The following is a 27325-nucleotide window of genomic DNA, read 5'->3' on the forward strand; positions in this document are numbered from 1 at the left end:
TCTTTATAGACCACTCATTAGTTACAAAGACCAGAAGGATCAAGTTGAATTTTATGGCACTCATCTAAAGCCCTAGATTCAAGCAGAACACCACCACCATTATAAACTGAAGGACTTGCTCCCTTGAGTCTGCTTTTATCAGTCAATCTTTGCAGCAAAGGCAAGATGGGTATCCTCCAGAAAACAAATGTGGATTGAAATCCTGGCAATGGGTAAGCCAAAGAAGAGATTGAAAAGGATAAACCTGAACTGGCACTCGTCCCATCTGACCATGAAACAAAACCAGTGCTGATGAGATAGTTACAGTGAAAATATAGCTTAACCACTGCTTCAGTGTTGGGTTCACATGTATCACCTATTGGAAAGTACATTTAAAAAAGAAGACCAAACCGGCTGAAATGTACCGCTTTATGCACCATTACGGACTTTTTTAGTCAAATATATTAGCAGAATGTATTAAGAGAAAAGGGATAAAATATCTTTGTTGAGTGGATTTTTCTACTGTCAGGTTCATAACAAGCTGTTAACTCTCACAACTGGGGAATTTAGAAGCAACCAGTTATTTCCACTGAAGACAGCACATTAGATCAATTAGACTTCAACTTACACCACTGAGCTCATCCAAAGGAAAAGAATCACTCCAGCAAGTGACATGAAATAAAACAAATTATTTAAAATTATATTGTTTATCCTAACAATTACTTACACCTTAATTTCAGCTACTTACCAAGTTTCTAGCATAGGTTAAATGAAGCAACTATTTGCTAAGAGAAAGCAAATGGTTAGATAAGGACTTCACTCACTTGCAAAGTTTCTTTCCTCAAATGTAGTAACAGTAAAAATAGCGGAAAGAATCACAGTAGTACTGGAAGATGGGGGCGGGGGGAGGGGAAGAGAGAGAAAAAGACTATTACAGCATGAAAGTAAGCTGAAACTGAAATTCTCTTGACAAAGCAAACTCTCTGAAATTACTGCATAACATCTCTCGCAGCTCTGACTCTTACGCCCTGAGGAGCTGGCTGAAACTAACCTCAACTTTTTTCATCCCTGGCATTTAAAAGTTAGCCTTTGTTCCAACTATGAGTGGTTTTTTATATTACAAGAAAAGTACTCAGTATAACATTTTACTGTCCTCCTTAGGCTTTAGTATTTTTGTAAAAGAGGAGAGGCAAAAAAGATTGGCATATATATATATTTTCTGTATATGTGATGGACTGTTACAGTTTCAAAGATGTTAATGATTGGGACAAAATGGTGAGGTTATTTTTGGCTGGCACCATATTTCAGAACTACACAGTGGCATGAAAACTCACTGACGTCTGGGAAATGCCTGTGCAGCTGGAATGCTGTCCAAGTTCTGACACCTAAAACATATTGTAGTCTGGTTATGTGTGGCGTGTATGCAATCTGAGATCCCAATTTTATAAACACAGATAACCTGAATCCTTCCAAGAAATAACGTGTCTGTATTGTATACTATAACGCGGGCTCTGGAGCTTTGTATGCTATAATGATGCCTCTAAGTTTCAAGAAACATACACAAATAACCTTCCCAAGAGTACCAAAAGTCTTATCATTTCTTCACAGAATTCCTGTGGTGGTAGGACCACCGTGTTGCCATGGCCTAGGTGGACAGGTATACTGGTGGTACCCACTCTTGTACAGAATACATATCAACTCAAACTTTTCAGGAAGCTGTGGACCTCAGGCATATTTTTATTTACAGTTTTAAATGAGCTTGAAGCTGGTTTATGAGATCTACTAGACTGGCATCATTCCTCTGGAATAGAGTAAGCGCTCACTAATCTGGAATAAAGAGTAAACTCTGATCCTAGTAGTGACCAAAAATACTCCAACCTGGAATCTGAAGTAATACTAAGAGATGAACCAAAAAAAACCACCCTGAAGGTTGATAGCAACCATCTTGTGGCTCTAATGAGGAAATGATGACAAATGGTTTTACCACTAAGAAAGCAAATGGATAGACCTCTTGACACAAAGGGGATCAAAATAAGCTGATACTCCCCTTCTGTCTTTGGAGTAGGAATGAAACACCTAATCCCCGATTACTAGTTACACTTTTCGTTATTCTGTCATCCTCGTGTTTGCACGTAGCAACATTCAGATGTTGTTTCAACAGTACCTTGTCATGAAGGCATGAATGGGAAAGGTAATGCAAGAGTACAAATTCACTGAAACTATCTGTAATATTCACTGCTTACGCTTTCTTGCTCTTGTTAGACTTGGGGATACCAAGTCAGGTTTCCTGAAAGAAAGCCTGTCACTAGAAGTTGCATAGGGGTCATTTGGTGTAGTAAGCCATGCTCCTTCCTTTGTCCCTCACACAGCCGAGTTGTATAGTGCAAAAAACTGTCATTTGCTTCTTCCTTCAGAGTGGAATGCATAAAATCACTGAAAACACAGAGAAGCTCCAAATTGTTAATGAGCAAAGAGTTTCATTAGCATTTGAACTGACGGGATACTGATCTTTAAATGAAGTATTTTTTATGGCTTGAATTCCAACCCTGATAGTTGTCTTAATCAGCCAGTCTTAAGGGCATGGATGTGCCCAAACATGTAAAAACATGTGAAGGCATATTGCATACAAGGCAGCATGATACACAGAGATTTTGGCTATCAGCTGCCTCTCACCATACAGATTTTATTTCTTCCCACTGCTCTGTGAAAGTCTTTTTTTAAATAGACAACCTGTTTTACTAAAATTAACTTTACCTTGACAGAAGCACATGGTGAGTGTCAACACACATTTAGAGAATGACAGAGAAGTAGATCCTGCCAAACAAATCCTGATTTACTGTCCTTTTTCTTTTCTTCTTTTTTAAACTACAATTACTTTAAGTGATCCTTGTTGCTTTATTCTTTCCCAAATAGTAGCCATGAGATGCTGACCTAGTGCAAAGAAAGCCCTAAAAAGAATCATGGCATCTCTAAAGTGCCAAAAAATGATACTGCAGTTCTACTACCAAAAAATTCCTTGTTAAATGTTATTCCCAGCCTACCAGGCAAAAAAAGAGTATGGAACATTTAACACACTGTTCGGCTTTCTGGCCCCAGTTTCCAGAAAGAACTGAAGAATCTCAACCTCATCCATATTTTCAGGTTTTGAAATGCCTAGAAGCCATCCTCTGGGTCACCTTTCTCAGACAACTAAATCACTCTAGAATTAATTATTCCTCCACCTCTGCCTGCTGATCCTTCTCTTCCTTGTGAAAAAAAGATCAGAACAACAATCGGCACAGTAGAAGATACTGCGTATGAATGCATAGCCTGAGCTGGCCAGGACTGAAGAGCATACAATAATGATGTCATAGGTAGACAGAGAAAAAAAGTACTGAAGTACTGAATATTATTACCTTTCAGTCCTCCACCATTTCCTATTGAAATGGTGGTGTCAGGACTCTTCTAGATTCTTGATGTGAAACTCCTGAACAGAAATGGAGAGCAAGTGCATGAAAGGCTGTGTGCTGGTAAGATGTACAGCAGTAAGACTATTAATTTTAATTTGCCGTTAAGGTGTTATACATAGATAGAAAACATGATACCAACGCCTCAACTGTTGCATTTGTCATCATGTTTTCAGTAACTGAATGCCTTATCAGCACTGTCAATGTTGTATGAACTTGCAATGGAAACTTGGATCCTGGACCCATTGAACCAGATATACTATGAAGCCAAAAGCAGTGATACTGATCTAAATTCTGAAAACGTGCATACCAAAACCAAATCAGTCATTGGGCTTAAGCAGTCGTGCAGACTCTCTTGTTATAATTGCTATCAAAACACAGAAAGACCCATCTTAGACCAGAAAATACTTTCTTCGTATGCAGCTTAAGTAATTTTCTTTATTATAAGAAGGAAATCTAGGTTTCATTTCTGGAACATGAGGAAGATAATTTCTTACAGGGAGGAGAACCTACATGAGGGTCTCAGACGGGGCTGGACTGTACAGAACCATTAGCATTCACTGCTCCCTATAACAAAAGGTACATGCAGTTACAGGGTGGAGTAGTGCAACACAGTAGTTATTTCACATCTGATTTACATCTTTCAGTCTGGACAACTAAAATTTGAATCTGTAAAAATACGTCACATAAAACTTAAAAACATCAATTATAGAAAAGAATATCTGCAAAAAAAATAAAGCAGTGGCTTTTTTGCCAACTTAATTTCTAATCACTTCAGCTCTAAAGGTAGTATTTTTGAAAAAAAAATATTGGAATAAACCTACATAGCCAGAAAATTATTGCAGCAAGTGGAAAGAATGCTTAGGATTGCATATCTTACAGGAAAAAAAAAAAGCCTAGACTTTGCCTCCTGTTGGTCATACGCTATCTAATGTAATGCAATGTCATGTCATGTCTAATGTAATGTAATGTGTTCCATATTTTAGCACATGGCCAGCTACCTATGACTTCATATTTAAGGCTGCACACCAATACAGCTTTAAAATTGAGCATAAATTCCTGTTTTAATCTAACACAGAGACCTCCGAGTATCCACTGCTGCTTTCTAGTTTGTCCTTTAATGACTTTTTAATAGGAAACTTACAAAGGAATGAAAATACAATTTCCCATCAACAATACTACTTCTCATTGTTAACAATTTCTTGCAAAACACTATGTATTAGAAAAGAGCAGAATCATAGAATCACTTGGGTTGGAAAAGACCTTTGAGATCATCGAGTCCAACCTTTAACCTAACCCTGCCATCCCATCACTAAACCATGTCCCTAAGCACCTCATCTATCCTTCTTTTAAATACCTCCAGGGATGAGGACCCTACCACCTCCCTGGGCAGCCCATTCCAGAGCCTGACAACCCTTTCGGGGAAGAAACACGCCTGTAACTTGTGTATTGGCAATTTATTCTACCAAAGAGAAAGGCTCTGCATAAGACTTTATATCCAGTTGCCAAGAAATAAATTCTCAATTAAATGTCATTTCAATTAAACATTACTCCTCCTTCCCTGATTTCACATATATATGACTTCTCTGAGAAGCAACAAGGCAAAACGCGAGTCTCTCGCAACATATCTCCATTATTCTTCAAACTGCAGGCAGATAGCATGTCAGAACGACTACTACTAGGTAACAGATGTACCGTTACTGGCATTACCCACAGTAATACCAGGCACCATCCACCTTACTTAGGTTACTTTTGTGCGTACAACTATTTCTTTCCCAATCGCTTTACCCACCGCAGTTATGACTATTAGGAAGAATACCTTAGTGCAAGACTACACTAAATACATGGTCAGAAAAAGAGTCTGCAAGGAAGAATAAAGCTTCAGTTAAATCTTTCTGACACTTACCTCGCTACAAAATGGCTTTTAACTCAGTGCTGTTCCATCCCAAGTCAAACATGCTTTCTATTTTTACCACTACAATGCATGATAACAAAATAGTCCCAAAATAACAATAAACAGTTCAAAAATAGCAGCAGGCCCTTCCCCTCTTCTGTTCTGAAAGGCAGTCAGTGATTTTCATCTTAAAAAAACCTCCCAGTCACAAGGTTTATTCAACATGGCACCAAAATGCCTCACTACTTCCGCGTTCATCCAGTTGGTTATCAACTGACTCTTAGCCTGTATCACTTCGAAGAGCACTGTGACAGATGAGATTATTAACCTTTTTATAGGGCCACAGCACAGTAAAATTCAGCAAAACATAACCATCTCTTCTAGAAATACCATTTCCAATTATTAGTGAAAAGTGACTGGGGATAAGCTGTTCATTCAAACTAGAAAAAGAATTTTGATAAAGCCTACTTTTTATCTCCACCTCCTGGCAGGTTTTCATATGACTTCCCTGGCACAGCCTAACTTCAACGAAAAACATCAACAAGGTAAAACAGAGGAATAAACTGAAAAGCCCAACCAAAAATAGCAACAAAGAAATTCACACTAATAAGTAAGAAAGTAACCAGTACAAAATATAAAGCATAGGTGCTGAAAAGGAGAAGAAAAGACAAGGCAACTCAGAAGGAGACAGACAATTCAGAAATAATTTCACATCTCTAATGAATTTACATGATACAAATGAATTGAAATACTAGATTAGATGATTTATACAGAAGAATCATGCAATGTTTATGTTGTATTTATGCTTACCTCACCTGTTTTCAACATGATTTTCTATTTTTATTTTTTTTTAATTACCAAAATTTACCAGATTCCGTGGTCATCTGAAGTAATCCATCAAGAGCACTGGAAAGCAGACCTCTACTGGATACTTTTAAGTGACTTAATATGACAGGTACGCATTGGTATTCCAAAAATAAGGCCTTCCCTTCATCTGTCTTCAAGTCTATGCGAAGAGAATCAAATGCCTGAGCCAGGTAATCCACTGAAAAATATCAGAATACAGGCACTAAAACTTCTATAATCATAGTTCCATTAAGCAATATGTGAATAGCTCTCCTGAGAGTTACTGTTGCAGCTATACGCTTAAAAGTTAAATGGCTGAAAATATTAAGTTTTATTTTTATTTAAAGACATACTCTGTTTTTACTCCTTAACAATTTGTTGTGAGTGGAGAAAAAGACTAACTACAACTCAAATGTTGAAGAAAAACATACTACAAATATAAAGACCTTCTAATATTTTGTTTAAGAGGAAAGAAATTACAAGCTTGCATCGTTTGAGACAAGTTTGGTTTCAACATCTGGGAAGCCTCTATTAAAGGAGTCAAGGGCTGATTTGTCTGAATAAGAGAAATTACTTTCATGAGAGCAACTACTCCGATTCCTTCCTCTAAAAAGCTGCAGTTCACGTTTCAGTGCATACATTTTATATACTCATCCATTGTGGAGTACACTAAATTATACAAAAAATGTAGATTAAATGAACCAAATTCCCTGATGTCAAATCTTTCTAAGTATCTTGGGATAGCACTGATCATCTGAAGCACAGAAAATGAAATATAAGGAAACAATTTGTCCTATAGCAAAAGTTTAACTATGGTGCCATCTGCTGGATACTGACATTTTGAAGGAAGTGGGATATACGTTCAAACCCAATGTGCTACTTTATCACTAGATCACTAGTGCCATGAGGTCAGAGTGACCGAAATTCATACATGGTGATATTTGACACATTTAACAACAGATTTATTCTAATCAACAGCGTTCATCTGCTAAGGGTAAGTATCTGCAATAACCATTTTTTGTATTGCAATTCTTTTTGCATCATTTTTATCAAACATTTCTAGAAATGTGAGTCTCACTTTGAGTAATTATCATGCTTCACTAAAATACTTTGACTGAAATAGTTCTCTCCAACAGCTGAAATACTGTATGTGTTCATTAATGACGTCAGGGCGGTCTTCCACCACATTTAAATCCTGTGTTTACTGTAAATACTCACAATATAAATACTGTACAGGTTAGTCAAGCATAAAGACATACTAATCTGCTTAACCATCTAATCCAGAAGGATGACTTCCATGAAAAAGAGCATTGTTCATTACATATGGATTTAAAATCTTTGGCATCCCTGACTAGTGTCAACCTAGGGTGCAAGAGATTGCAGTGATTTTGTGATGTGGATCTCTGCTTTCTTAGAAATGGCCCAAAATTCATAATGTATTTCATACAAACGACTGAAAAAAAATCAGATATTAAAGTAGGCATCTGATTCTGACACTGGCATGGTTTTTCAGGATCACCTTGAAAATTAACATTTCTGCAACCTCTTTCCATCTCTTTGTGTTACTAGGAGAGAGGATGTGTTACTAGTAAAGACATTTTAAAATATAAACCATTCTGAGAACAAAAGATAGCAAAAATAGAATAATGGAATAATTTAGGTTGAAACCTCCTGCCCAAAGCAGGACCATCTCTGAAGTCAGATCAGATTGCTCATACTTGTAACCACACTGAACAATTACTTGCTATCAAAATTATTTGTGCTTTTAAAATGTCTTTGAACAGGGAAAAATAAGTGGTTTAGGCTTGCAGAAAATCCCAGTTATGTGGCACCACAGAACTCCTAAGTTGCTGCAGGTAGGCAGTAATCACTTCTTACACCTGCTCTTAATGGTATAAAATTAAGTGTTTTCTGCCTGACTTCCATAAAAAGGATCTGCAACACCTCTTGCTCCCTCTTTCCCTTGAAGAGAGAAAAGTCTTCAGAACTGAAGGCAGCAGTTAACAAATCAGCTGAGAGAGCAGTTACTCTGTTCTTTGAGATATATTTTCCATGGGTTTTTTCTCACCCTGTCCAGACAATCTGATTCTTGTTAACTCATAGTGTCTACTTTGAAACCTTTACCTTCCCCCTCTCCCGTGAGGCAGGGAAGACCCAACTTCCCCTACTTCTTTGCCAACACAAAGTTATATAGGTTTAAGTAGAGAATTCTACTTTACACTACTATTATACACCTTCTGCTGGTGTGAAAGGTGGGAGGAGCCTGGGAACAACATGGAAACAAATAAAACTCACAGTGAAAGGAAAGAGTCACTCACTCTATGATGCCCCCTTACAACACTACCTCGCCCCCCACCCCCAATTCTTTGTGGTTAACAAAACCATGAGCTGAAAATGATGCAGTTGTTTCAGATACAGTAAGCCTCTACCAGGCACTGAAGGCTGGCTGGACTACATTGTTTAAGGTTCTTGAATTTTTCTTTTTTTTCCCCAGATAAATAAATACACAAAAAATGAAGTCTTTATACAGTCAGAAGCTGGCAATTACACTGCATTTAGGATTCAGAGGGGACCTATCACCTCTGCTGCTTTCATGCTGATGGACTCCTTTTGCATAAGTGAACAAAATTGCTTCATAGCAATCACTGAAACCATTACTAAATTAAAACAATTAAATTAAAAGAGAAAGCTAATAATAGAAGTAAAAAACCCCCATTCTTTTGGACTATTAATCAAATCTGCAGATTTACGGATTAAGAATCTTCAAGCATAATTCAGATTAAGTACTACTGTTGAAGTTTTCAAAGAAGTCATATATAAATTAGAAACAGTTAAGTCAATCTGTAAGTTAATTTTAAAATATCTCTATAAATCAGATTGATTGAAGGTTTTTCTTCTCTGGGTTCTGACAGAAAAGTGACCACCAATCTCTATGTCAAAAGGATAAGGAAGGAAAGTATTAGAAGTCTGAGCCTGTGCCTTTTACCATGGTGTGCTCAACACTCCGAGCTCACAAGAAACAGTCCATTTTTGTCATCCCTTTAAAGAAAGTGTTTTAGCCTTTTCAGATCATATCTGTTTTCAAAAAGGACCCCACTGAGAAGATTTGCTACAGCATCTTGAAAACTGCACAAGCGGAGTAACCTGCCATAACCTGAAGCAGAAGTCACTATTTTCAGAGCTGCGTGATCTCCTGATAGGACCTTGTTTGCTTTTGCCTTGTTAACAAAGTACATGACTATATTACATCAACATAGGAATTGCAGAAGATTTGGGATAAAAAAGCTACTTTTTGTGCTAGACAGGTGGCCTTGAAGTCTAAAACAATTTTATGGAAACAGAACATGGTGTCTTTGTAAATGAGTCTATTTAACAATGAAATCTGAATGGACAACCATATCGAGAACCGACAATTTCAGAGCAGCATTTTTCAATGTTGATAATGTTTTACGAGTAGCCATTTGCAGTGCCAGACTTGGTAGGAGAAGAGAGGAGCAGCAGACAGGTAAGGGCTGGAGTATGAACTGTACACTAAACTTAGATCAAGGGACAAAGCTATTTCAGGACATATACTGTACCACAATCTAAAAATTATAATCCACTACACCAAGTGGCTTTCTCTATGTGACTACAGATACATCAGAAACACCTAGGAACATCAGATATACCTATAAAGATAAATGCAGCCAAGTTGTAACTATGTCCAAAAGGAAACACTTGACACTGCAGCTGATCAGCCTTTCTGGGGATAGGTAGACAATCTACCAGCTTAAACAGGACAGAGAAATTCTAGAACTGTGCAAAATCAGCTACTTATTTCAGTTTATAAAAGAGCAACTAGCTGTGCCATTCCATGCAGTAAAGATCTTCGCCATCCAATCACTGCTGTAGTAACAGTTTGACAGAATTACAAGCATCTCTTTTCCCCTTCTTCAAAAACGTTGATTTGTCTGACAAGAAGTCATCATACTAAGAGGAACACCTAAATTCCAACACGAAATGAGCAATAGCAAGATTCATACTTGTTTTGAGTATATTTTGCTTCAGAAGGTAGTAAAATTCAAGTAAAACCACTTTTCACTAATAAAACATAACAGATGCTATAGTATTGCCAAAATGTTTGGGGTATTTTTGTCCAGGCACACGACTGAAATAAATAAATACATTTTTAAAAATCAGAACTTACCTTGTGTCACTGTTTTAAGCACAATTAAAGTTGACAGAAACCTCAAAGGCATACAGGAACTCTTAAAGAAAGCTGCCGATTTTAATTTACTCTCTGTAGACTGTTCAGAAGAATTATGTGGGTTTCCCTTACTTAATATGCCTTTGAAAATATCTTCGCCAAGTCTCCTCATTGTTGATGTAATTGTTGCATGCTGTTTCAAATAATGCACACAGTCAGTGTAAACATTAAAACACATTAAAATCCTGTGTACTAAGTAGAGATACATATGTTCTCCTACCAATTAAATATTAAATAGCAAATGGTTTAACCATGTACTGCAATATAATCTGTATAGGAGATACTACTTTGTGTTTCAAAACAAGTTGAACAACATTATCACAGTGCCTTATCAACACGTCTTTCACAAAGAGACTAGTTAGTAAAGGCCCCTGATATGCTGACATTATGTAAGTTGCCTCTGGTTCCAGAACAAGCTCAGCTTCAGCCAACTCTGTTTTGTAAGGTTGCCTGAAGTTATATCCTGTAAAAGCATTTACAGAATCAAGGTCTAAACATGAACCTTATGAACGCTGTGCAGGTAAGATCTTGGACTTTTCATCTAAACTACAGAAATATTACTTTAGAATCAAACTGCACAATATGCTCATTTCACATATAGTTTCTTATCAGCACTAAACCCAACAGCTTACTATTCTATTGAATTTAAACTCAAGATATTTAGAAAGTTTCCTGCCTTTTGCTTCAGCAAAAGCACTATTCACAGCACTATGCACTATACTGAGTCTTTACAGTATGACTGCTGTCTTTTTCTTTATTATGCTGCTGTGTATTTTCTTATAGCAAACTAGTCAAAGGGAGTAAGGAATGTCTTATGGTTAGACACTGAGCAGGGAATAGAACAATCAAAATTCCTTTGCTGCTTTGCCACACACTTCCATCAATTTCAACAAATCTCATGCATAAAGTGAACCTACACCCATTGCCTTTTCTACTGCAAAAGTTTTGTAAATACATATGTAAAAATATAATTTCTGACGTGCTTAGACATCACAACGGAGATCACATACTCATGAAAACTTTGTTTAGATACACAGTGCAAAATTTAAAATTAACTTGAAAAAGAATTTTTTTTCATTTGCCACATATTTGTGGTAAACACTATGAATTTATGCTTTGCAAAGACAGCAGAATTTCTTTTATATACACTATGTGAAAAGATCCACTTTTCATATGTATTTAAAACACAAAATCCACTAGTACCTTCTGGGAATTTAGTCTTTAAAAAACCATACTGCAAGAGGACTACTTGTTTTACCTGAATACCACTGTCTAGCTGTCTTATAGACCAGTAAATAAATTTAATCATAGGCATGTGTAGTTTAGGATTCACAAATGGCATCCATTGGAGTTGCTCAGTAGCTATAGGCAAAAGCTGTAAAAACATACAAAAGTAAAATTACATGCAGTACATGAAACTACTGTATAAGTAGTATACTAACCATAAGTGAAAAGTAAACACACAAAACTCTCAACTTTGTCCTGGAGTTTAACAGGTTACATATGCAAATACTCACTGGGCAGATCCAGTACAGGTAACAGAATTATATGCACAAACAGATTTTACATTTTACAGAGGAGATACAGAGAGCTCAATCTCGGTAAACCCAATCCCAATGGCTATAAATATTTAATATAACAAAGAAAAACAATAAAAGAAGGTTTTTCTGAACACCTCACTGATTTCCAAACCTTGGTATCCTCAGAAAGAAAACAATAAACATGTTAAAAGTATAGCATAGTATCACCTCTTACCAGTCATAAATCAAAACTTTAATATCTAATACAGATATCAAAATGTTTTAAATTAGTCATATTCATCTCCTTAGAACAAAGGAATTATGTACAGTACTACATATAAAACACAAGAAAAATTATCAACTGACAGAAATTACTTGAAATAAAATGCTGAAACTCTCAAGTTGAGACTGAACACCACAGTTTTCCTTAAAAATTATCTGTATGCTTTATGAAAGACAAATTATCTATGTATCTCACTGCCGGAATTAATACTGACTTCTTAAGAGTGATTTTGTTTTAATTACTGTATCCAAAGCATGTATAAAATGGGCTGACCTGTTATATTCTCAAAATCATTTAATAAAACCTATAAATTCAAAACCATATTAGCATAAGCAAACAATCCAAACTCCTTTACCTTCATACACTTTTCCTGTGTGCAGGTTTTTTTGGAGGTCTGGGTAACCAGAAGTTTATTACTGTCCTCTCTTTCTTCTTGTATTTTTATTTTGCTAAGGTGCTGGTCTGAGATCCAATCCATAAGAAAAGTTAAGAGTTCATAAACTTGTGAATTCCATGGCAGCTGTAATAAATCCACACCATCAGGTATTTCAGCTTTTAAGTTAATGATTTTTCTAAGCCAAAATAGTAACAGACTGAAATATGTGAGAGCACATTAGTTTTGCAATATTATGCATAATTTAAAGGATGATGAGTATATGCCTGATAAAGTCTGTGAGGTAAATTACTCTACTGGGAGCCTGCAGAAAACACTACATTCAAGGAAATAGTGATCTTGAACAGGCCACATCTGATCTCTTGGGTCTTGTACCCAGAGTTCGAGAAGTCTGTATGTTATTAATATAACCTGTAACTTAGAACTTTGGGAAAGGTAAACTTTATGTGGATCAAGGGGTGGAAGGTAGCAATCCTGACCGGGAGACTGTTGTGCATCAAAGTGTCTGAAATCCACATCACAGTTAACCTGAGTAGGTACAGCCTGCGCTGTGCTGCACAGATCAATCGACTGCACAGTTTATCCTGTGCTTGGCTGCAGGATAGACACAGCCAGCTTACTGTAACAGGAGCCTGCAGGCAGCTCCCACTTGGTACCGGTGATCGTGCCTCCTGCCTGGCTGTGCCTTTGTCTAAAAGGGCAACAAATTCTCCTGTGAACGTCCTTCATTAACAGAGTTGTTTTCTTGTAGAAAACTATGTAATAGCTTGAATGACCAACAAGGAGGAGCTTTCCACGGACAGGACAGGACCTGCTCAGTGTGCCCTGGGAAAAATCCACCCGGGCTCCATCTGATCCTGCTCAAACGCAAGGTTCCCAGAATCTGAAGGGACATGAGATTTACTCGCTATCTATATTCCTCCTCCTATTCTGTCTTTTTAGAACAGCTATTTCGTTAAGCCATTTGTTGTCAGGCATTTCTTATAGAGATCCAGAAAGAACCCTCTATTGTTTTTCTGTCCCTCACACTTCACTCCCCTCCCCACTGCAGAACAGGTATAATTTGTGATGGTATCTGAGTGTTAAAAAATACGCACATAATTTATTTTGTACTTAAACAAATGGTTATAAAAAGCCTAGGAAAAGATCTTCACATACAGAATCATTCCATTTTATAATTCTGGCCAAATTAATTACAGAAGAAATCAGATTTTTAATGTCCTTTGCATGTGGAAATTCTCATTTCCATGCACTAGAACTCTACAGTAGACCACACAATCCACTGTTGTTAAAATTTAACTGGGTAACTAGCATTGTTAGAAAAAGAACAAAGACATCATAAAATTGTCATTCTGTCCCTGTACTACCCTGCAGTGAAATACTCTATGAAAGATATCCAGAGGTACCTGAAGACAAGCTGCACAAACAGTTCTCTAAAGACTTCAAAAGTTTTCTTGTATCTACCATCAGATAACCGTTTTCCTCTTCACTCAGAACTATAACCACTGACACTGTTTATATTTCACTTGCAACCAAAGTACACTAAAACCTATGTAAACACAGAAATAGATTGGCTATATACAGACAGCACAGTTTTAAGGCATCTGATGTAATTAAGTAGGATGGTGTGACTATCTCTTTCCCATTTCACAGTTTAGCCTCTAGCTGGAGAGAATCACTACCAGTCAGGAGATGTTGGCAGAGTACTACCAGAGGACCTGCTCCTAAATGGAACAACAGGGAGACAGAAAGCATTTCATTACGGGATGCATGAAGTTATCTTAAGGAAAACAAGGTGATAGTTTTGGAACTGAGTAGGAACACTGCATTTATTCTCTTTCTCTCATTGAAGACTATTTCTCAAAAAATAACAGTAGTACAATCAGCTCTGGCTTACGAAATTAAAATTCTTTATCTGATACCTCTGCCTGTCTACTTTTTAGCAGGTCTTATTTGAAAGAGTAACAGCAACTGGAAAGTTTAAGATTTGCTCTGACACAGCAAAAGAAGCCAGTTACAGTGTAAGCAGGTTATAATTTTAATTGACAGATGAAAGACAACGTGACAGGAAGAGAAAAACATACCATAGAAATAAAAATGTATACATATATTATACACATACACAATATGAAATCCAAAAGACATTTTTAGCAAAAAGCTTAATTCTCTGCTGTTTTCCCCACTATAATATGAATCTTTTCTTACTGTAACTAATTCACTCATAAAATAAATGAAATTGGCAGTTACATTTTCTAATTTCTAGCAGACACAATGTTCCACTGCCTAATGTCTTTAGAATGAATCTAGCATTTTGCCCAATTCTTACCTTCGCAATTTTTGATGTTACCATCACTTTTTCCTGTTTGACAGGTTTACTTTGTTGCACCACTTTACATATATCCTTAGACTTTTGTACCGTTAAAAATTCATGCTTTCTCTACAACAAAATATAATAAAGAATTATATTTCAATTCTTACTTATAAAGGAAGCAGGTACATGTAATAACAAACCTTACTTGTAGATTCTCTAAACGAGCTTGTACTTTTCTTGCTTGACCTTCCAACTTCTTGTTCAGCTCAGTTACATCACTTAACTGAAAGAATCAGAAAATATTAAAGTATCCATAAATTCAAAACTCACTTCTTGACTTAATTATCACATTGAAATAATTCAATGTGGTTGCTGAGCAGCTACATTAAATGATTTAAGTTCAAGTTTTTCCTTCTGAGCATGTAAAATGATAGGAACAAAATCATCATCCACCTCCTCAACAAATCACAGAATCAGAGTGGCTGAGGTTGGCAGGCACCTCTGAAGGTCATCTGGTCCAACCTGCTCAAGCAGGGCCACCTAGAGTCAGCTGCCCAGGACCATGTCCATATAGCTTCTGAATATCTCCAAGGTGGAAGAATCCACCACCTCTCCGGGCAACCTGTTTCCAGGATAAATAACACAGCAGTAGCTCTTTGTTGACCTGCAACCCAACCTTTCAGTTTGCAGGGGAAGAATAAGCACCACAGCGCTAGATATACCCGCACCACACATTTGATTACTTTTCATGAAGTGACATAAAAACTGAGCACGCATTTCAAGAATGGTCCAATAGTCTTGTTAATGGGGAGGGTGAAAGTTTTTCTTCTCTGCAGAATGAAACAGTTACGGACCATGCTACAAACACAGTTTGCTCTGTGGGAAAAGATCAGGGAAACAATAACCTCCAATTAAACATAAGAAACATGCTTTATGTATATAACAATGAACAGCATGATTTTCATGGAAGCCCTCAGTTTGCACAGAAATGCCAAGATTTTATAGTGAGGGGAAATAAAGAGACAGATGGATTGCACCAGAACCATCAACATTCTAGGAGTTAGGTATGACCCTCTCTAAGAGAAAGAATAAGGCTCTGATGCAGATTTTTACTGTGTTTAGACTATCAGAACTGTAATTAATTCATCAAATAAACAATGGTCAAATAGTTTAGGTAGCAATTTGTGTGTCAGCATTTTAAGTCAGACTTAAGAGTCAAGTGAGATGAAAATTCTTACTCTCTGTATTACTATGAACCACTGTCTCAGTTTAATAACTGAGAAAATACCACCTTAATTAACATTTGTAAAAATAACTGAAAATACTGAGAAAACAAAGTTAGAAATACACATTCTACTTTTTATTTAACAGAATTGGCATATCGATTCACCACAGGGTGGATTCTACTATGTTATAAAATACTTTCTCTCCATCCACTCTCAATTTGCTTCAGAGGACATGGGTTTGTCCTTCCTAACAATAAGCTGTTGCTAGTGGAAGTCCAACATTTTTCATATTGTAAAAGTATAAGTTTCAAGTACTAGAAAGGGTGGAAAGTACTTTCAGTTATTCATACAATTCTTGTCTTACAGAAACAAAAAATTGACAATTTTGCAAACTTAAGCTGTTCAAATGTTTAAAACTGTTAACTAACTTGTAAATTTTTTAATAACAGGAAACAACTAATTTTACCTGTTTTCTTAAAGAGTCATTCATTTCCTTCAAGGTGTCAAATGATGACTTCAGCCTTCTATTTTCTTTAGTTATTTCTCTCAAGGCTTCTGTCAGCTGTTTAACTTCTGCCTCATGTTGCTATAGAAATATCAAATTTAAAAACACGATTTACAAGAGTCTATTTTAGAAATAATTCTAAGCTAAGTTCCATTTTAGTGTTAAAGTAATAGGACAAAGTTTCAAAGATCAAGTTTGTATTTATTCATGGCCAAATTTGCATGTTCAACCAGTAGTGAGAAAAACAACATCCACATTGCATATTAAAAAGAATCTATAGAGAAACAGAGCAACGTGCACAGCCAATTGCTCTTATCCTTTCCAATTTGTACATTTCTCAGAAAAGTCAGATGTGGGAAAGGTTTGTGAACTAAAACCAATGACAAAGCTTTTATTTACAGCTTATTCTTCCATATAATTATACAAAATTGTGATTCTGTTTTGCAGCAACTTTTGATGTTTCAACTAGTTTTTCTGGCTTTGCTCACTCTGAATCATGCAGAGCAAGGAACTAATCCTATGTCTCTTAGGCTAGCAGAATCCACTGCTATTCTTCTCATTCCCCTGAATCTTATTTTAGATTTAATCTTCTCCAGACACCAGTGCATCTGGTGTACCTCAGATTTGATAAAACAGCAAAGTTTTAGTTCACTGAAAATATTCCAGCTATATATATACTTACTATCTTTCATTTCTCCCCTTCCATGAATACACTATTCTTCACTCATTCACCCACTCATTCTCTACTTTTCCAATTCCAGCCATTTCCTCTCTTCCTACATGTGCAAGTGACAAAAATAAAGCATGGTAGAAGTTTAAAGGAAGCACGCCCTGAAGAGATCCTTCTCTATTACAGGTAGATACTCCATGATTCTATACTTCTGCCTGGAAGCACAGTAACTTCCATTCCAGCTCTACAGAAAAACCACCTACAATTCCTTTTTTTCTCAGCTGCTGCTCTTTTTCCATCAATAGGATGAATGTCCAGCTGTGGGCAGGACATTCTTGTCTAAAGCACCTACCCACACTTGGATAAGACAACACAAAATGACAGATTCCCTTTTCATAGCAATAAATATGCAGACACTGCCAACATTCAATTGAGTGCACCCTATCGTATCACATGGAATGTTTCACTCCCATTTTCTATATACACAGTTAAGAGTTCTAGGAAGAATCAGTGGAGAATTATTAATCTGAAAGGTACATAGAACCAACACAGTTGTTATGCCATTGGGTTGTAGGTGATGCCAGGATGTCTAAGACAGCCACTTCCATAAGCAAATCAGGTGATGTCATCCATATCATAACCAGATATACCATTTCACTCCTGCCAGATGTTTGCTTAGTCTGTTCTTAAGTCCTCCAATACTGGAAACACGGCAGTCTTACCAATCTATCTGTCCCTGTGCTTAACTATTTTTGTTTAGATCTAGTTTTTCCTAATATTTAACCTAATTTTCCCTTACTACTACTACTTCTCCTATCACAGACATGAAAAAAATACTAGTTTCTTCCTCTTTGCTGCAGCTTTTTACATAGCTGAAGCTTGACATGTTCTCCCTCAATTCATCCTGTATGTTGAACTCATGCAACCACTCATCATCCTCTATTTCTGCAGCTGATGTTTCTATTCAAGTGCAATACTGTACGCTCACACCTTCTAACAGTACAGTGATTTTTTTCAGACCTACCATATCGTCAATTTGTCAAGATCAATTTTAATCCTAATGTTCCTTTTCAGTATGCTTGAAATTCCCCCTCGCTTGCCATTTTCTTCAAATTTAATAAATGTGCTCTTTCTCACCATCAAACTTCTTATTGAAAATACTGAATACTGAACCTAAAAGATATTCCAGGATCCACTATGCACACTCCTTCAACTTTCCTGTGAACTACTGTCTCACTACAACTTTACACCAACTGCAGTATGTCTATGTTCTACTTTCCTAATATGATTATGAAAATGCCATGCAAACCTGTATAAAAAAATTCTAATTAAGTCCAGACATATATATGTAACTACTACTCCTCTATTAGCAATGCCTGTTATGTTGCTGTAGTGGAAATGAGACTGACTTTGACAATTTATGATTAACATACGCTAGTGGTTATGTATTGTGTTGTTTTCTGCACTGTGCTCCCCATGGTTTGCTCATAGCTTGTTTCAGGATTTATTTATTTATTTTGAGAACCAGCATTAAGTTGATGGCAGTACAACTCTTCCCTTTTGAAAAGAAAGGCACCACCTTTTTTTTTTTTTTTTTTTTTACTCTTCTAATACTCCATTTGACCTCCACAAATTTTCACAGATAACCACTAATTTTTCCTGGGTTTTCATCAGCCAGTTTTCTAACTGGTGTAACATTCTTAAAGCACAGAAGATTTGAAACATCTAAATTAACACCTTAACCTATTCTTTCCCTGTTCAGAAGTTGAGGTCCCGCTCCTCTGACATCCTTTTTCCCTTTTCAACATGTTGTCTATCCTCCCTCAACAGCTTCTGGGAAAGATCTTTATCTGCAGACTTCAAAGAAACTTGATTTCTTGACTTATGCTTTTAACACTAGGTACACATATTTATGGACTTCTCTTGGTGATTTTCTGGATAATAACCAAAATATTTCACAAGACCTAAATTCAATAGCAAACACCCACAAGAACAGTCTTGTTGAACACATTTTCCTGTTGTTGAAATCATAGCATTTCATTTCTTCCCACACCCCCAAAGTTAGGATAATCTTTTCTTTCTTTGAACTTTTTGAGTGTTTTTCTGCTAATACTCTCTGCAATAGTTGTTACGGCATAAGAGTTCATTGTGTCTTAAAGCCTTCCCAAAGAAATCTACTTCAACTACAGCTAATGCCAAGATACTCATTTAGGTTACATACAATTAGAGATAGACCACAATCTTTCCTCTAATACTGGTCATACAGTTTTTGCTATTTCAGAAATGTTACCTTTCTTTTCTAAACTGTAACAGTACAATGTACCTATACATCAGACAACTAAATACACCATTCTGGAACAGAACCCATACAAAAATCCTATCAATTTTGTTTCATTCTTTTTCTGTAAACCTTTAATTTGGGGATTTCAAGCACTTTAAAGAAATGAGCATTATATCCAGCAAATGTGATGACTTAACTACAAACAAGTTAAATGGTATGTACAGCAATAAACGTCACTAAATATATTACTGCACCTCTTTTATAATTCCAAATTTTGTGTGAACTTCTTCCTCAACACCTCTTATTTTAGCCAAAGCTGCTTCATGTCTAAAAAGCAATGCTTCTCGCTCTGTTAGAAAATGCTCTCGTTTCTGGAGTTGCAGAGCATACTCCTGCTGTGCTGAACTTTCTCTCTGTATCAAGAAAACAAATGTTGAAACAGCTTTAAAATCCATTAAATTATCACAATTTATACTGAAATTTAATTTTCTTTCCCAGAGATATGCTTAGTTTTTGTAAAATTATACCGTGTTGCACAGTAGCTTACTAATTAAAAGCATCCTGATGGACATCTATGTTCAGTTTCCCCACACGTTAACCCAAATGACTTCAATCTGCGGCAGGATGGCTCAGTCTCCCAAAATGCAAAATTCAACACTACATGGTTGTTCAAGTATAAACCCAGAAAATTAAACTTAGGCTTTTGCTTCCAAAAGTTGTGGATTACGGTATTAGCTGTAAGACAAAACAGAGTCTGATGCAACTGTCTACCCTGAACTCTAGATTACTATATTGTTTCTTCAATTAGTAGGAAGCATTCCTGAAAAAGCGGTGAGTAAAAAAAAAAAAAAAAAAAGATACAAAATTATTTTTGTAGGGAATCTAGCAGAAGCACGGGAGCCATAACACAATAAAACCATATAGGAGGTTCTTCTGTTAGTGGCCTAGGCCTGCTTGGGGATGAACTATTAGGATTGCCCAGCAGCAGAAAAGTAAAGGTAATGCAGAATGGAGGGTTTTCGCAGGAGGCCATAAAGGCAAGCACTCCTGAACACTGAGAGTCAGGAGAATAGTTTCAGATGCTCTCAGCAGAAGCAATGGTTGCAGGCGTTTCCGTCCATGCCCACAGTGCTATCGCAAGACAGTCCTCTTGGACATGGAAGCACTGTGTTCAAACTCCCTCAAGTTGAACTTTATCTGATCTACTCACTATGCAAGCCAAAGCACCACTACCAAATCAGTGAATTAATTTAGGGGAAGAGGCAGACGGTGACAGAGTTTTAGTATATAAGTAATTGTGACTAATATAAGTGATAGTAATAAGTAACAGTTTTAGTATATAAATAATAGTGGTTTAGTATATAAGTAATCTCTGAATTCTCTGTCAAAAATGAGAATTACTCAACAAAACTTTTAAGGTGATTCCAGTTCCTACCTGGAGCTTCTGATGTATGACAAATAATTCATCATAAATTTGACTGATGTGAGGTGGTATTAAGCCTTGACTATTGCATGCTTGAGCATCAGTTCCACTCATTTTCCTTATCAAACCACTGGTAATATTTTGGGCACTATTTTCTTGTGTATTTGCAGCCAAATGGGATGGTAAGGTGCTGCCTATTGAAACGAAAAAGCCACTTTATGTTAAAAAATTAGTCCTAGATAAATAATGACATGATTGTTCCAAAACATGGAAAACTTATTTTAGGCATTTAGAATGACAAGTATAGAGCAAGAGGTATCAAAATGAGAAAGTAATCCCCAAAAGAATTATGGAGAATTGCTCAAAGCTGTGTTCCATGACTTGTTTGAATTGATCAACAATCAATGAAGTTTGTAAGTAAAACTATGTCCTCCACTTCAATATAGAAATCCCATAGAAATCCGTATGAAATTTATGCACAGACTGAATCATAAAATAGCCAAAATCTCCTATCATTTTTGTAAGAGCTTCAGGCAAGTGATTTGCTGCTGAGTAGACCTTGGCCTGACACCTAAGTTAACAGAACAAGACTTAAGAAACTACTAGAGACAACAGATTACAGTGTAAGAAGCTGATGAAAGTTGCAGATAGCAAAGTGAGGAATGGCTGGATTTCACAAATAGTCAAATGGCCACAATTCACAGATAATTGAAGGGAAGTATTGTGATCTTTTGGGGAGAGACATCTTGCAAGGCCAGCTGCACCTAGGTACCACATCAGGCTGAGATTACCTAGGTGACAGTATCAGAACTACAAGTTTGGGTACTGTGCTGGTTTTGGCTGGGATAGAGTTAATTTTCCTCATAGTGGCTGGTATGGTGCTATGTTTTGCATTTGTGACCAAAATAGTGGTGACAGCACAGGGATGTTTTAGTTGTTGCTGAGCAGTGCTTGCACAGTGTCAAGGCCTTTTCTGTTTCTCATTGCTGCCACACAAGCAAGTAGGTTGGGGGTACACAAGAAGTTGGGAGGGGGCACAGCTGGGACAGCCAACCCCAACTGACCAACGGGATAACCCATACCGTATGATGTTGTGCTCAGCCATAAAAGCCGGGGGAAGAAAGAGGAAGAGAGGACCGTCAGAGTTGTGGCATTTGTTTTCTCAAGTCATTGTTAAGCGTGATGGAGCCCTGCTTTCCTGGAGATGGCTGAGCACCTGCCTGCCGGTGGAAAGCAGTAAATGAATTTCTTATTTTGCTTTAATTGTGCAAACAGCTTTTGCTTTACCTATTAAACTGTCTTTACCTCAATCTCACTTTTACTCTTCTGATTCTCTCCCTTCATACTTGGGGTCGGGGGGGGGGAAGAGTGAGCAAGCAGCTGTGTGAGGCTGAGCTGCCCACAGGGGTTAAACCACAACAGGTCCATATTTAGCAAAACTCAGACCAATGAGAAAAAAGTAATTAGGGATAGGTTGTTTATCTGGCAGGCAACTGGGGAAGAGAAAAAAAGGATAATGAAAAGGAGCATCAAAAAACAGGAAAAAGGTTACTAGATAAGCAAATGATGTAATCAGGGCTAATTGGTGGTATGCATCAGGCAGCCCTGTGGTTGATCTTCCATCACAGCTGGAGCAGGACAATAAACCAAATCTGTCGCTTTGGTACAGTGTGTCTGCTTCAGGGGCGAGGAAGGAGAGCACAGTTAGTACAATGCCACATAAATCATAACAAAAAAAAAAAAGGGAAAAGAAACAAGAAAAAAAAAAGTAGTCATATTTAAAATAAATGTGTGTGATATTTATCAGAGTTCTGTATTTATTTTGCCTTTGATCCCAAATACTGTAAACCATGCATTTTTCCTGGTGTAATTAAATTCTTTTTTCTTTTCAGAAAGAACGTGTTTTCAGAAAGCTGTTCTTATACTCTCCCCATTCATTTAATACAACTCTTGGTGAGAATCTGTTACAGTTCCATTGCTCTGTTCTGCCTGGCTTCTGAGATTCCTTTTAGCCACTTTGGGGTCTTGGCTGTCTGTCTGTCTCCACACTTCCAGATACACTTTCAAAAGAATACATGAATGTTCTTCTAAACCTAAAGCTCTCAAGAGGCAGAGCTACACTAATTCACAAACTCTTCCAACTGCGGCAGCATTTTCAAACATTTGCAGTGAATTAATGCCAGCTGGTCCCTGCCACAATCTTCCAGTCAGAATTTGCCAAGTTAACAACAGATAACACGACAAAAGCCATCCGAGACTTGTAGTATTAGTTAATGCAGCTGGCTACTTAAAACAAACAAACAAAAACCCCAAACCCCACCCCATTTCTTCGTTCAAATTATAAAGTCACCTGGCAACCAGTTTCACAAAAAGTTGATTTTTCTTTTTAAAATGTATGTTAGTATTGCATCAAGTATGTCTGGATTGCCTAAATTAATTTTAAAGGAGTTACTCTTACTTACATGAAAGGTTAAAATCCCCAAATTAAAGTACATTTTAGGTGACTATTGTATTTCTGAACTGAATAGAAATACATTTACTAGAAGGTTTTTTAAATTACCTGTTATACTTCACAGTTACAAAAATATTTAAAATTCAATATTCATTACCTGTTCCCACATATATAGCTGTATTTTGAACTGCATCGGTTTCAGAGCTATTAATGGTCTTTTCTTCTATTTCTAGACCACTTGAATCACAAAAAGAATCTTGCTCATGAGCAAAACTAAAAAAAAAAATACAAAAAAGGAATAATGTGAAATTACTCAGTCCCTTTCTAACACACTACATTTAGAGCATTGAGAGAAGTTTGTAAAAAATGTAAACACTGCTCAATTTAAGATTTTGGTATTTGACTGATAACAAATAGCAGAGTTAAATCATTTGGATGGAAGACATTATACTCACAAGACTGTAACCAAAACAATTAGTAACGTTGCTGACTTAAAAGTGCTAACTAGAATTTTCATGCTGTAAACACGTATATGCAGCAGGTAAAACCAACACTCTTCTCTTACAACCAACCACCAAATTCCAGGAAAGCTAAAAATACAACCCTCCTTTTTTCATTATTTTTTATATTTGGTGTAAAGCAGCCCTGAAAAGAGATTTCTTAGCTTTTGGAATCAAATTATCTCTAAATAAACTTAAAGTTGTTCATCAGTCTGAGCTATATGCTTCCCTCCTAGTTCAGCTTATATCGCCAGTTCAGTGAGTATCATCCCTGTATTCAGTTTATATCTTCCCTCTATCCCATCAGCAATTCCAACATAGATTAGATTAGAAAGTAAGTGAGACAATACTCATCAAAATCAGCATTCACATTATTTCATACACCGGCCACAAACAGTTCTTTAGTTAACAAGAAAACAAGAATTTTAAAACAACTTCTGGATCTGTGCGATCTGAACGTATTATTTACTCATGGTTTATCTCGATTAAGAGAGATAATAAATGATAAAGGAGAACTGAAGACAAAAACACCTCTTACCAATCCCAGTCTTTAAAACTTTGTAGGAAACCACTGGAAGACCTGATGCTGTTCTCTCTTCCACTTTCAGTAAATTCTGACTCTAAAGAACATTTGGATAAAGAAATAGTTGTATTTTCCAGTGAGCTGTCCATGTCACCTGGAATACATGAAATAATAATTTTATTTTGCATTTAAGAAGCTGACATTAAGAAGTTGAGAAGGGCTTATTAGAAATTATTGCCATGTAACTATGTAGGTTTAAGAACCAAAAAAACCACCGACGCAGCCTGACGAATGAAGAATTATAATAGCTTAAACTACAGGAATTATTTAGTTTTCAAAGCAGATTTGTCTTTCTGAAGTTTTACAGTTTGCCTTTATATACCAATTTTTCTGTAACCAAAGCCCAATAAATACATTGTTTTACCCTGCTGTCCACACGTACCAGCAACATGTGTTTCTCAAGAAGCGCAAAGACATTCTGAATATTAGATTTGTATGTATCTTTAAATTAAGCCAAATGTATACGTTACGAGGTGGACTGCTACCAACTACTTCAGGTAGGACTTAAACACAAACAGGTTGGGAACCATTGTCCTAGAGCATCCTTTGTACTCTTCATGTGAATGTTAACATTCCCAGGCTGGCTCCCAGATATCACAAACCCCCGATGAAGAAAGTCTACCTATTTAAAATGAGAAAATGCAGACCTACTTAAAACAAATTTAGGAATGATATAGTTTTAGTGTATGTTTTCCCTGGAAAAGACATCAAAGCACCATTGTTTGGTATTACCTTTGCATACTAGGGACCTTCCACTCTTATATTCGGTATGTAATGCTCCTGAAAGGCAGTCCTACGAGAAAGCACAAACCCACTGTAATATAGTCAGAATTTTCAGGGAAAGTGTACGTTACAACTTACTTGTTTAACAGTTACAGTGACTTGAGACAGAACTTACTACAAACTACTGACTTTGAAAAGGGAAGGTTTTGTTTTTTTTTTAATGTGCAAATGTAAATGGCCTTCATTAATATAAATAGGCAAACATATTCCCCACAGTCTGATAATGAAATATTCATAGTGTTATATGTTAAAGTATTTGAGAGAATACAAGACATTATGAAGACAGTGACATAAAATAAGGGCATAAAAGTAGGATTAGATAATCACAGAAACAGTGCCATCTTACATCTAGGCTTTTTATGTCAGTTTCCTGTCCTACTTTTTCCTGCTAACTTGTAACTACATACTAAAAAAATGAATGACAGAAGTATTAGGCTACAAGCAAAATCACTTAAATGTACATGAGAAAAGCTCAGACTCAAAGCAGCTCTCATGATCTTAGTTGTGTTTCACTGCATCTCTCTGCTATGCTCTAAATGAATCGATCAATGCTGTATTTTCTTGTGCTTAAATACTGTTTATTAATGAAATAACAAAATGCACCAACAAATCTAGCATTTCCTTCCTTGCAAGCATTACACTTTAAAGTCTCAGTGACAGCTTTTTAAAGATAACTTTTGAAAATTGCTTTTCTTTAAAGAACAGTTCTGTAATTCAAAGCAGAATATTCCCCAAGAAAAACATAGCACCTAGAGCACCACAAAATGCTACCCGAGTCGTAAATCCTTCTGAAGGAACTAAGGGCAGATACATCCAGATTTTAGCTGCTGAAGAACTCAAATCTTCAGCTCATATTTGGGACAGTTCCTGATTCTAAAATGGCAAATCACACTTCCCCAGAAAAAAAAGGCTAGTTTCTGTATTCATCTGATAATTCCCAGGACCAACTTGATCTCCCAATCCAACTATGTGTCTAGCCCAAATCCGGCTTTCAATCTCTCCCAATCTTTGGCTGCTCGTGGATATTTTTACAACACGTTACTTCCCTTGCAGCATGAGTTTGAATACTTAAGGTCTGTTATCCCCTGGGCACACTAGAAGCATTTGACCCACGGAATACCAATGCAAGAAAGCAACGGCAAAAATTTCTCTCGCTGAAAGACAAACAGACTTCAGACAAAATAAAAGTAATCACAATCCAGTTCCATCATTCATATCGGTGCAAAGAACCTGGCATTCTCTGGTATAAAACAACATTGCTTTACGTCAGCAAGGGAATGATACCCATCCTAATTCACTCTCTGGTCATTGTGGCAGTCTCTCATGATTCTCCTCTGGCTGACCAGACACAGAACAAATTCCCGTTCCCGAGAACGGAGCTGATCGCTAGGCTTTACAAAAAACCACAAATGCTCCTAACATGTTCTAAATAAGGCTAGCAATTGCTGTAGCAAAAGAAGATACGAACGAAATGAGTTATCCTGTTATATATATATATATATATATTTCACACTTGCCTAGCATATTACTTCTAAGAGGATTCACATATTATCTTGCCCAACTGGAGGCACCGGAAGGTTTTAGGCAAAAACTAAGCGCCAAGCTGCTCAGGCTGTGTTTTGGGAACGCATAAAATTTGGAACTGCCGTTTCCAGGGAAGTTCGGGCAAGGATGACTCCTCAGCACTTCCACCATCACCCCATCAGAGCTGAGGGGCAGGGGTAGGATTAGAAAGAACACACTTTACGCGTAAGCTCCTAAAGTCTGTTTAAATCCCGCTTTTGGCTCTCACGCTCTACGTGGATGTAGTATCACAGCGTTTACAACGAACCCCAAGGGAGGGGACACAGACCCTCCAGCCCTCCCAGCACCTCAGGGACAGGGAGTGGAGGAACGGCGCTGGCTCTCGCTCTCCTTCTCCTCCCCCGCTGCCGCCCACCTCCCTCCGCCGGCGCGCAGCCCCCGGCGCTCCCGTCTCACCCC

The 27325-nt window shown here is 37.0% G+C and overlaps 1 protein-coding gene across 1 annotated transcript in view; it reads right to left on the bottom strand.

The window, feature by feature from the left end:
- CCDC138 (coiled-coil domain containing 138) overlaps positions 1-24648 on the bottom strand; it is a 35817-nt gene extending 11169 nt beyond the window's left edge. The window contains exons 1-11 of the mRNA XM_035894388.1: positions 24515-24648; positions 23634-23749; positions 21037-21218; positions 19856-20014; positions 16612-16731; positions 15125-15202; positions 14935-15045; positions 12570-12734; positions 11670-11786; positions 10352-10544; positions 6188-6364 (exon numbers count right to left, since the gene is read on the bottom strand). Coding sequence (XP_035750281.1) covers positions 6188-6364; positions 10352-10544; positions 11670-11786; positions 12570-12734; positions 14935-15045; positions 15125-15202; positions 16612-16731; positions 19856-20014; positions 21037-21218; positions 23634-23749; positions 24515-24648 — 1552 coding nt within the window. The remainder of the gene's footprint in view (positions 1-6187; positions 6365-10351; positions 10545-11669; positions 11787-12569; positions 12735-14934; positions 15046-15124; positions 15203-16611; positions 16732-19855; positions 20015-21036; positions 21219-23633; positions 23750-24514) is intronic.
- Positions 24649-27325: the final 2677 nt, after the last annotated feature.

Source organism: Egretta garzetta, unplaced genomic scaffold, assembly GCF_000687185.1.
Source record: "Egretta garzetta isolate BGI_Z169 unplaced genomic scaffold, ASM68718v1 scaffold5, whole genome shotgun sequence".
Lineage (NCBI taxonomy): Eukaryota > Metazoa > Chordata > Aves > Pelecaniformes > Ardeidae > Egretta > Egretta garzetta.